Below are 11,702 nucleotides of genomic sequence, written 5' to 3'. Positions count from 1 at the left end.
CTAGAAACTGAAATTGGGTTTGGCTCACAAAATTAAAAGCGACTGCATAGGCTATGTCCATGACCAAGAATCGCCTGGCTCATATTCATTTATCCTTCTTCACAGGTCGCAGCTTAATCGGTAATCGTAAAACATCCACATTAATCGGTGACGAAATGATACCCGTCTTTTTCCCTTTAATATTTTCCTCTCATTATTTTTTAATGCACGTTCGTTCATGTCAATTTGATCAAAATTTATTTTTTAAATCTTGGAAACTAAAAGGGAATCATGGAAGTTCCAATTTAGACAAAGCACAAAATCCCATAAAGAATCTTTTGGTTTCCAAAACACATAACCAAAAGAAACAAATCACGGCAATATAAAATTTGCACCATTATTGTACAATTAGATAAAAAATTTCTAAATTCTCAGTTGAAAGATTTCTGATTTTCGCAATCTAAGTTAGGGCCCGTATTAACATGAAACAAGCTAGCATATCTCTTAAAAAATCCAATACGATCATTAACTCGACTGTCATTAGGAATCCCACACTCAAGACCACCATTGATAATGTTGGTCAACAACCCAAATCCGGCTGTCCGATTGGCTTTTACGTCAGCTTCTGTAGGGGTATATCTTCCTACCATGACATTGTGGCATGAGGGCTTGGGCTTCTGCTCAGTCATCCAAAACCAAAGAGCTGTTTTAAATGCAACGACGGAGTTGTTAGATACTATTTCTGGGTTCCTCAAGCCATCGAACCCCAAGGCCTTGCCTGCTGGTCCGTAGTTGTAATTCCTGCCAACATACCATCACGTATGAGTTGCCATATACAGCTACTAAATTGTGTCTCTGTGAACGTGTGTGTGTTTTTCTCTTTTATTGAGAAGGTTAATTAAGTGATGGAAAATTACCATGACAGTTGAATGGGTCCTCTTCCTTTGTAAGATTTGCCAGGGTAACAAGGCCATTGAGTGTTGGTAGAGTCGCAGTAATTACTTTGTGGACTCACTTCCTCTTTGAAGCACAAACCCCATGCATATGGTCCATCAGGAGCAGTAGCCCATCCACCTGTAGTCTCATGGGATATTTGAGCAAGAAAAGCCGCAATCTCTCGTTTTCTTGTCGCTAAACTTCCTGTAGTGCCAAACTTAGGGAAACACTTCGATGCCTGAATGAAGGAATTGTACGTAAAAAAATCCTTGGCAGGGCAAGCGCTGTCGTCCTTGTGTAGAAACATAGAATCAAAGAGGTCTTTACTAAGAATAGAAGAGACAGAGATGCATCTCCTAGCTTCAGCTTCATAGGACGCAAAGGAGAGGAGAGCAGAGCACAAGAAGAATGAGAACAGCAACGCGTGAGAAGATGTAGCCATCCTGGTTAAACTGGGTTGTAGTTTTGGTTTGAAGTAGGAGCAAATTAAGCCAGCCTCTCTGTGTATATAAGCGAGCTCGGAGAATTAAGAAATTGAATAAATTCATTGACTGCGCAATAGACATAAGAGTTGGCTTGGTCCTGAACTTCATTAATAGTTTATTGGTTGACGTACGTAGCCATTGTGAAAGTGGAAATGTCGACACTCAGCACAATAACTACATTATCCTGCTTGTTTTTTCTGCTTTAGCTGTATATTGCCGGCTGATAAATTCCAGATCCCTTGTTAATTGGATAATAACAACCAATTACTAACTGTAGACTGAAGGTGGTGAGGACTGAGGAATGCGTTGACTGTTGAGCTAGTGCTCCACTAGGTGATTGGACCAATTCCAATGTTCTCTCAAAGGAGAAATCATATGATATTTGCCGGAGAGTTTGGATGGCAATTGTTATCAAACATGCCTTTTGACTTGCTAATATATTATCAATTTTATATTAAAATTTTAATTTATTTTACGTGTTTAAATGTATAAGTATTATAAAATTTTTTTAAAAAAATACATAATTTTTTTATTCATTCCGCTAAGAGTATGAACGCAGATGAGCTGGACATTATTATTAGGGATGTAAACGGGTAGGATACCCGCGAAATTGAAAATATCCAAATTCGAACCCGATTATATATAAAATTTTCAAATCCGTCCCAAATCCGTTTAGTATTTTAATTTTATTACCCGTACCGTTCCAAATCCGTTTAACAATATCCGCATAATACCCGAACCCGACCGAATTCGATTTTTTAAAATTCAATTCAATGATAAAAAATTTAAAGATTTGAATATTATAACCCAAATAACAAACATGAATTAGAAAATTTAAATATACTCAAATAAAATAAATATATTACAAATTCATCATAACACAACCATTAATCAATTATCTATCCAACATAAAATTTTAAACAAATGAAATGTTCCAAAAGTTCATTAAACTACATTAATTGAACATAAAATATATTCAATTGGCCATTTCAATCTCCAATATCAAATTGTGCTTGAAAAGTTTCAAAAAAACAAATATAGAAAAATTAGAATATCACAGTTGCAAAATAATACACGTTATCATAAAAAATAATAGAATAAAAAAAATAAAAATCAAACTTACATATTAAAATTGTGAAATGCATAATTTAATTCACATCATTCTCAGCATCCCATAAACAAGATATACTCTCATTTGAACAACCAGCTATATAGTAATATAGAAAAAATTATTAACATTTATCAGCTTTACATTAAAATAAAATAAAATAAAAATAAGAGTTTATTGTTGTAATTATCTTCAATTTCTGACCATAACCAATTTTGTGAGCACATCAATACTTCCAAAGTATCTTCATGGAGTCTACTTCTATGAATACTAACAACTCTACCTCCAGTACTAAAAGCAAACTCAGATGCAACTGAAGACACAGGTACAGCAAAAAAATCTCTAGCAATCATTTGTAATGTAGGATATTTTATCCCATTTGTCTTCCACCAATTAAGAATATCAAATTCTTGCATCCATAGCAAAACAGGCTCTTAAAGGTAATGATCTAATTCAGATTTCACATAAACACTAGTGGAAGAAGAGTTAAGAAATGCAACTAGATTACTAAAGTCTTTTTTCAAAGAACCTTGATTTTCTGAAACTGAAATAGGTGGAACTGAAGATGAACTTTGAGATTTTGGCTTGAAAGCTCGAGATTGGTAATCATTAAGTAAGTTGTAACAAGTAACCTTAACTTGCTCAATCTCATTTGATGCATCATCACCATAAATCATTGCAAAATAGTATTCTACCACTTTTATCTTATACCGTGGATCCAATATGACAGCAACAGCCAAAACAATATGTGAACCACACTCCAATATTTTTCAAAATTTTCAAACATTCTAGCAGACATTGACTTTATAACATCATCATCAGAACTCATCCATTCCACTATTGAATTTCGCAATTGGCAAATGGAAATGAAAAAACAATTAGAAGTTGAATATTTTCTCCCAGAAAATATTTCAGTGATGCTGTGAAAAGTTTCTAATTTTTCTGCAACTCTTTTTGCCATTTCCCAATCATCATAAGTAGGCACATCCTTGTAACTTTTTTCCCTATTTTTCAATCTAGGAAAAACATCTTTGTACTCAATTGCAGTTTGAAGCATATGATATGTTGAGTTCCATCTTGTTTTACAATCTAAACTCAACTTTTTTGTACAAGTAATCTTCAATTGTCTAGCCATTTCTTCAAATTTTTCTACTCGTTGAGGAGAAGCTACCCAAAATACTATACTATCCCTAATCCTTGAAAGTGAACTCTCAATAGTGGCTAACCCATCCTTAACAACAAGATTTAAAATATGTGCACAACACCTCATATGCAATACAGCCCCATCACATAAAAGATCACCAAACAATTTATCAATAATAATAGAAACCATACCATCATTAGTAGAGCAATTGTCTACAGTGATTGTAGAAATTTTGGTCTCTATATTCCACTTGCTAAAAGCCTCCATTAGATATTTGGCGAGCTCCTCAGTATGAGGTGTTGGGACATACACAAATCTACATATTAAAAATAAGAAAAAATTAATAAAATATCAAGTTAAATCTTATTGAAAACAAATCTTCATAATAACAAAGATAGAGAGAAGAAATTTACCGCAAAATCCGATTTTGTAGCACCCAAGAGTCATCAATATAATGTGTTGTGATAGACATGTAGCCTTTCTTTTGATTTGATGTCCACATATCAGTGGTGATTGCTATTCGACTCTTGAGTTTCTCCAAAGATTTGTATAATTTATTGAACTCAAGATCGTAGATATCCAAAATATCTTTCCTAATAGTATTTCGAGAAACCATTTTGAAGAGTGGTTGAAGGCTGGTAACAAACTTTCTAAATCCCACATGTTCAGTAATGCGAAGTGGATACTCATGTAATATAATGGCACATGCTAACTCCCTTCTTGATTTTTCTTGATCAAATGTAAAGTTTCCAAAATGCACTTTTCCATCATTTCTTATATCCATAGAAATCTGCTTTTGCTTCTCTAGACATTTGACTATGTCTTGATTGCCTTTCTTTGCACATTTCTCTACATGATTGTGCAAAGACTTAGTCCCATTTTTGCTATTAGCTTTGAGGCTTGTCTTACAATGATTACAAATTGCCCAATCATTCCCACTATGATGGACTTTTTCAAAATGATCCCAAATAGTTGATGTCAACTTCCTTTTCTTTCCCAAATTGCTAATTAGAGGAAGACTTGCAGTTGGATTTGTAGTGGCTGGCAATGAATGAGAGGGATTGATTGGTGTCGATGGCTCCAATTGAGAATGGGTGGAACTACTAACGGGCTGACTAGTTAAAGAAGGTTGAGAAACAGTAGTAGCTTTGCAACTCGCTACATCTTCGGAACTATTAAACGTTGACATTTTAAATATCCTAAATATGGAGAGCAGTAACATGTATTAGCAAACAATACATAACCATAAGAACAAATAACATATAGTAACTTAATCAACAAATAAATTTATTTAAGTCAATACATAACCACAAACTAAAATAACTACTCCAATTCACCTAGTTAATTCTAAAGATTTGCTCAAAGATACCTCTACTTAAGTCAATACATATCCAAATAATCAAATTAATAGTCCATAAATTCTAAAAATCTTTAATAGCAACTTTTAGTCCATACATCAGATTAATAGCCCATAAATTCTAAAAATCAACAGTGTTACAGTAATCAAATAGCAATAATAAAAACCAAAAGCAGAATCCATCCAGTATCAAAGCAATGAACTGTTACAGGAGAAGAGAAAGCAACGCATAACAGCACATCATCAATACATCAGATTAAATATCACTGACTACCAAGAGGTAAGAGTTCTTAAAAAGTCTATTCATAACTGCAATTAAATTTTTTAATTGTATACAAGTAATCAAATTAATAGTCCATAAATTCTAAAAATCTTTAATAGCAACTTTTAGTCCATACATCAGATTAATAGCTATAAATTCTAAAAATCAACAGTGTTACAGTAATCAAATAGCAATAATAAAAACCAAAAGCAGAATCCATCTGGTAACAAAGATGTGAACTGTTACAGGAGAAGAGAAAGCAACGCATAACAGCACATCACCAATGCATCAAATTAAATATCACTGACTATCAAGAGTCCTTAAAAATCTTTAATAGCAACTTTTAGTCCATACATCAGATTAATAGCCATAAATTCTAAAAATCAACAGTGTGTTACAGTAATCAAATAGCAAACCTGAAGAGAGTTCCAGTCAAAGGAGATGTCGCTGATGCCGATTGGGGAGAGGCAAGGGCAGTCAGAAGAGAGAAGGAGATGTCGCCGATGCCGCCGATGTTGACAGAGGAGAGGGAAGAGTTGTCTCCGACTAGGAAGTGGGAGATGTCGCCACTGGAGAGAAAATATTTATCGTCGACTGAGGAGAGAAAGAAGACGTCGCCGGTGCCGACTGGGCTGCCGGCACTAGTCAGTGAAGTGGGGGAGAGAGGCGCCGACAGTGGGACTGTGGGTCGTCAGTGAAGTGGGGAGAGAGGGAAGGGAAGCGGGGGAGAGAGGCGCCGACAGTGGGACTGTGGGTCATCAGTGAAGTGGGGAGAGAGGGAAGGGAAGCGGGGGGAGAGAGGCGCCGACAGTGGGACTGTGGGTCGTTAGTGAAGTGGGGAGAGAGGGAAGGGAAGCGGGGGGGAGAGAGGCGCCGACAGAGCAGTATGGTAAAATGAAAAATGGAATGAGGGATTAGGTTTAGGGTTAGGTTTGTTAGTATAGATAATCGGGTTCGGGTAACGGGTATCCATCACCTAATCCCGAACCCTACCCGAATCCGAGACGGGTAAAATTTTTTAAATCCGAACCCGCCCAAATCCGTTTTGTAAAAACCCAAATCCATTCTAATAGGATTTGGGCGGGTTGGGTACCCGTAAAAACCCGCCCGCCTGACATCCCTAATTATTATGGTATATTGGGCTTGATGCTTACTCTTGTTTTGTTTTTTTTTTTTTTCTTCCGTTTTTCTTAAACCTATAAACGTTGTCCTTGACAAACTCAGACCATCTCGTTGATGCAGCGTTGGGCCGCACGTCATGATCATTGGAAAAAGCCCATTCCAACTCATCCCTTCAACGCCACCAAGTTTATGACTTGATGCTCTCAAATTTATCATATATCATAATATTTCAAATCAATCATATATCATAATAAATTAATTTGAAATACATAAAAAAAATTGTTAATAACTATTTATTTTATTTTATTTTATTTATTAGTGTGTTATAACTTAATTTACTCTGATACGAGTACTCTGAAATATTTAATAATTTTCTTTTAAATAAATAATTTTTCTTAAAATTAATATATAAATAATGATAAATTTTATTAATGTAGCATTCACATAATTAATCTGATGACAAGTATATTTGAGTAAATCTGAAAGATCTCAAATTTTATTCTCGATTCCAAAAAAAATCTTATCCACATATATCAAGCAGAACACAATTCACTATTTTATATATATTTTTTTATATAAAATTATTATGTTACCATCTAATTTTTCAAGAGCCATTTATGCAAAACATAATAATAATAATTTTTTGAAAAAATAACTTTATCAATACTTGAAAATCTAGTCTTATTTTCAAAATTTTCCTTTAGACGGTGTATAAAAGAAGTCATTGAACTAGAAATTAATTACTACAAAAACCACTTCTAGAAGCTAACACCGCCTCCGGTGCCCTTTTCTCTGTATATTTTTTCCTAAAATATAAATACGAGTATTTATTTAATCTAAATTTGAGTCAAAGGCAAGAAAAAGAATTATCAAAACTTGGATCAGGGTGGTCCTGGATTTGCCGAGAACGATCCCGAGCGGATCGATGTGTCAGAATTATCATCACAAGGACGTGCCAGCCTCTTCAGATTGAAGCTCAATTATTAAACTAACAAACAAAACATAAAGCAAGTCAGCCATGGCATGCTTCTTTACTTTTGATATTTTCTTTCCTTTTCGTGGAATGAAGGAATACCCAGAAAGTTAATGGCTTAGCTAACCAAGATTATAAGTTAATGAGCTGTTTTATTAGGGGGTAGGTAATTAAAGTCACCCTCATTGATAAAAGTAGAAAAGCCAAAACCCTAAGGACAAAACTTGGTAGCCCCATGAAAATTGACTCAACAAAAGGAAGCAATTAAGACAAAGGGTTTTAAAGTCCACAAGCTTGACAATGAATATCCTGGCTATCGTCCAGTTGATAAATGATATTTTCTTCTTCTTCTTCGTCTGCACTGATAAGGTCGCTCCTTTTTCAAACCGGTTAAGAAGGTAATGGCCCATTTGAAAGGTGACAAGCCCTGCCATTGGAGCCTTACCTCAGTCTAAACGTAGTTTTCTAGGCAAAAGTCATCTCCCTTATTGTCCATGGATGCAGACAACGTTATTATGAGGATGTTTGACATTGTAATTTCAAATTTATTATTTTTTATATTTTAAAAAATTAAATATTTATAACTAAAATATATTAAATTAGTGATTTTTAATTATAAAATAATTATATTTATTTAATAATAATACTAAAACCCACCTCAAAAGTTAGAACGAAAGCAAAAGAGAAAGCATTTACTCGTTAGTCTCCAGTTTCCATCACTTTGGATGAGTTTAACACGGAATCCTTTTCCAAAATCCTTTTCTTTTGGTTTTTTTCTATCCTTTTACTTTTGTCTTCTTTCTTCCTCATCTAGAAACCTTCTACAATAATTATGTTTCCACTTACTGAATCTTTAATTTTATTTTTAAAAAAATAAATAAATTTTAACCCATAACTGTTGTGCGCAGAGATAGGGTTCTCCTTCTTTTGTCTGAAATATAGAAAAGATAGGGTTCTCAATGTCATATATATATATAATTAATAAAAGACGAAAGAAATGATAATTCTTCCCGTTGCCTTGTATAATAAAAAGAAGATAAAAGGGGAAAACTTCTAAGGAATGGACGACGTAATGCAAACGTAAGTTGACATCATATCTCAAGACCAAACGTAAAAACACAGAAGTGAACGCATTAGTGTCAGAAGAAATAGGGAGTAATTAAGCTGAGGATACACGGGAAGCTTGGTTTTGGATAGTTTATGGGATCTTGGGGGGAACTGAACGTGGGGGCAAAGGCGAAGAGAGAGAGATGCCCTAGGGCTTGGGTCATTGAAACATAGCTTCCTTTTCTTCTTCTTGAATTAATATTACTTAATTTGCCGCCGCTTTCTTTTACTTGCAATCTCATATATATTTTTTTCCATTTTCTTTTACTTTCCTTTATGTGTTGACTTAAAAGCAACAACGTTGCATGTGAGTTGCCCACGATCCTCTTAATTGCTTCCTTTTAAGACTCTTCAATACGTTTAATAAATTTGAGTTTAAGTTCGAGTTCTTATTCTTTCAATATCGTTATTCTATATCTATGTTTGTCTTCCTACACGTTAATCACTCACTAACCCCTTTGTTAATTTCCTAAACAGCAACTACTTAGAGCAACAAATTAAAGATTTAATGGATATATGTAGTGTTTCACATGTTTTGGTAGGAGTAGATCATACAACTCACAACTACTGCAATTTTTTAGAAAATTTTCATTTTATTATTCCCCACATTCAATTATCAATTTCTTAGATGAATAGTTTCATCAACATATGGCCATCTTTTTTCTATCTTTATGATGTAAAGGGTGGAGATCTTGAGCCTATACACACTGATTTATGTTCTTCTGCATATGGTCCAAAAATAAAAAGATAGATAATGTGAGCAAGCTTCTGAGTTTTCAAGATAAGTAGAATATTGAAAACTTGTAAATAAGTCAAATATTTCACAATAACGGGTAAAGAAATGAGAACTAATTGGAGATATAAACATGTAAATAAATAATTAAGAATCATTGACTTGTAGATATGCTTCACATGGAAAACAGAGACCCAAAATTTTTGTTTGATTGTGGAGAGGAGAGACAATCTGATCATTCTCAATGCTTCTATTATATTAAATATAGAGAGCGACCTTCCAGCTGTGGGTTTCAGTGTCAAATAAGGCATCTTCCACTAATTGACCCAACTTTTTCCACATCTTGACCAATTAAACTGAGATTTTTCTTTTTTTTTTAAAAAAAAAAAATTCTTTATTTTATAAATTAATTACTATGATTTAATTATGTGATGACAACACCACCTTTTTTAAAAAAATTTGATATTTGTATATAAATCTGTCATCACTCACCAGTTTGTTCTTCTCTAATTAGGAAACGGTCCACTGTGGTCGTTGTTGACAATCAGCTAAACTCAGATGTACTAGTTTCTATTTCTTTTCTTCTTTTTTTTTGAAAAAAAAAAAAAGAAATTATCAACAGAACTTTTAAAATATATCATAATTAACTAGACATAAACTGCTTTTTAATGGTCTATTTAGCTTTATTATTATTATTAGATTTCTTCTTGATAAAAATAAATTTTAATTAAAAATAGCTTTTCAGATTTTTTTTTTAACAATTTTTAAAAAAATGTGAAATGGGATATTAATATCTAGCCTTAAAAAAATTAATTCAATGCAGGCGGCCAGTGCCGTAAGCATGACATGTATATATATTCCCAAAAACTATAAATTATATAGATGCTTTAATTAATTAATTAATTTTCAGTCTGATTGCTGTAATTTTGAACATTTTTATAAAATGTTGAAGAAAAAAAAAGCCAAATCAATCATCATCAAGTGTATTAATTAGTATTAGGGCCAATTCAATCATCATTTTATTTTTCCTTAGTATCAGTATTCACGAATTTAGAGTTCAAAGAAAGTACTTTGTCCTTAAAATACAAGTCCCATCTATATCTATATCTACTACTCATGAAAATGATAATTATGCATATTAAAATAGCTATAATTAGACAATAATCTTGGTAATTAAGTGTTATTCGGTTTACGGTAAAGGAGGTTGGAAATTTAGATATATTTTTTAAAAAAAAAAGAAAAAAAGCAATTATAAAATATAATTGCCATCTCTTTTCAGTATTTTTGTTTCTCATCCAACCCTACGTCTTTTGATTAAATGTATATTTAGGAAGACCAAGTTCTGGCACATGCGAAAGCAACCTTAAACACATGAAGATGGCAGGTAATGATATTAAATGGTTTTTTTCTCATGGCAGTTAGCTGGTTGAAATGAAAGATCTTATGAAAAGTGAAATTAATGATCCGTTGAAGTAGCTCACTCCAGTGGTAATATGTTAGTTGAGTAGCTACTTGTCCATGCCTATTACTTGGACTACATTCATTTTAATTAATACTTTTGGGAGCCTTCTCAAAGAGAAAAAAAAAATGTAAATGGAGGCAATTACATATTTACTTTTATTTTTTATACTTAATTTTTATATTTCATTCGTAAAATAAAAATATTTATATATGTATGAATAGTAAATAATGTTGTGAGATTCAGAAAATAGGATTTATGTGTAAGTTTGGTTAAAGAAAAAAACGTTTCTCCTCTTTTATCCATTTTCCTTTTATCCTTTTTTCTTTTGTCAGTGACCCCTAACCGTTTCTTTGCGACAATACAACATGTTTTTGTCACTCAGGTCCGTAAATACGGATTCTCCCAACACGCATGTGAAAAGGGCTGCAAGGTGACTTGGCGTACTCTTCTTCCTCTTGTTACGTCACTGGACTAGGCTTCCTTCAGATAAGCACGCGTGTGAGGTCTGTCTAGCCTGATTCTCCTAACTAGACTGAGACGCGCAACGTGGGGCTAATTCACTTTGAGAAAGTTTTGATGGACTTAAGACCTGTATTTTTTTTTTAGAATTCGGTTTTATTCCTATTTTAGAAAACCCGGCATTTATCGATAAATTTATGTGATTGGTGTAAATATAAAATTTATTTATACAGAGTTTTGAATTAAGCAAAGTTACAAATAGGACCCATATAACAAAGTTAATTAAATGAAAGGTGATAGTATAGAAAGAGCAATATCATGGCATATGGTTGACAACATGGAATATAGAGGAAGCTGATATGATTATGAAGTTGAAATTTACCAGAAATTCATTACTCATTTTTGTACTTTACATCAATATCCTTTATGAAGGACTGGACCCTCTTTCTGTTTTCTCCCACCCCCTCACTTGAATAATTCAGCTAACTATATATATTAATTAATGTCACAGATTAACACTGTATTTGTATACACAGTAATTACGAAGAAAAATAATTATTTTTTCTCTTTTTATT

The 11,702-nt window shown here is 33.1% G+C and overlaps 1 protein-coding gene across 1 annotated transcript; it reads right to left on the bottom strand.

The window, feature by feature from the left end:
- Nucleotides 1–306: 306 nt before the first annotated feature.
- LOC110616175 (chitinase 10) lies at nucleotides 307–1,529 on the bottom strand. The gene is made up of 2 exons (XM_021758522.2): nucleotides 897–1,529; nucleotides 307–780 (listed from the first exon to the last, which is right to left on the bottom strand). The coding sequence occupies exons 1-2, from the start codon at nucleotides 1,355–1,357 to the stop codon at nucleotides 411–413; spliced, it is 831 nt and encodes a 276-aa protein (XP_021614214.1). The 5' UTR covers nucleotides 1,358–1,529; the 3' UTR covers nucleotides 307–410.
- Between the last annotated feature and the right edge of the window lie 10,173 nt (nucleotides 1,530–11,702).

Source organism: Manihot esculenta, chromosome 5, assembly GCF_001659605.2.
Source record: "Manihot esculenta cultivar AM560-2 chromosome 5, M.esculenta_v8, whole genome shotgun sequence".
Taxonomy (NCBI): domain Eukaryota; kingdom Viridiplantae; phylum Streptophyta; class Magnoliopsida; order Malpighiales; family Euphorbiaceae; genus Manihot; species Manihot esculenta.
The sequence above is the reverse complement of the archived record's forward strand: the minus strand, read 5'-3'. Positions and strand labels throughout refer to the sequence as shown.

Bases quoted from the DNA above. Each gene is read 5' to 3' on its own strand.
- LOC110616175 (XM_021758522.2), bottom strand. From the start codon at position 1,357: ATGGCTACATCTTCTCACGCGTTGCTGTTCTCATTCTTCTTGTGCTCT. The intron at 781-896 runs GTAATTTTCCAT...GTATGTTGGCAG, and splicing joins GGACCCATTCAACTGTCATG to GAATTACAACTACGGACCAG.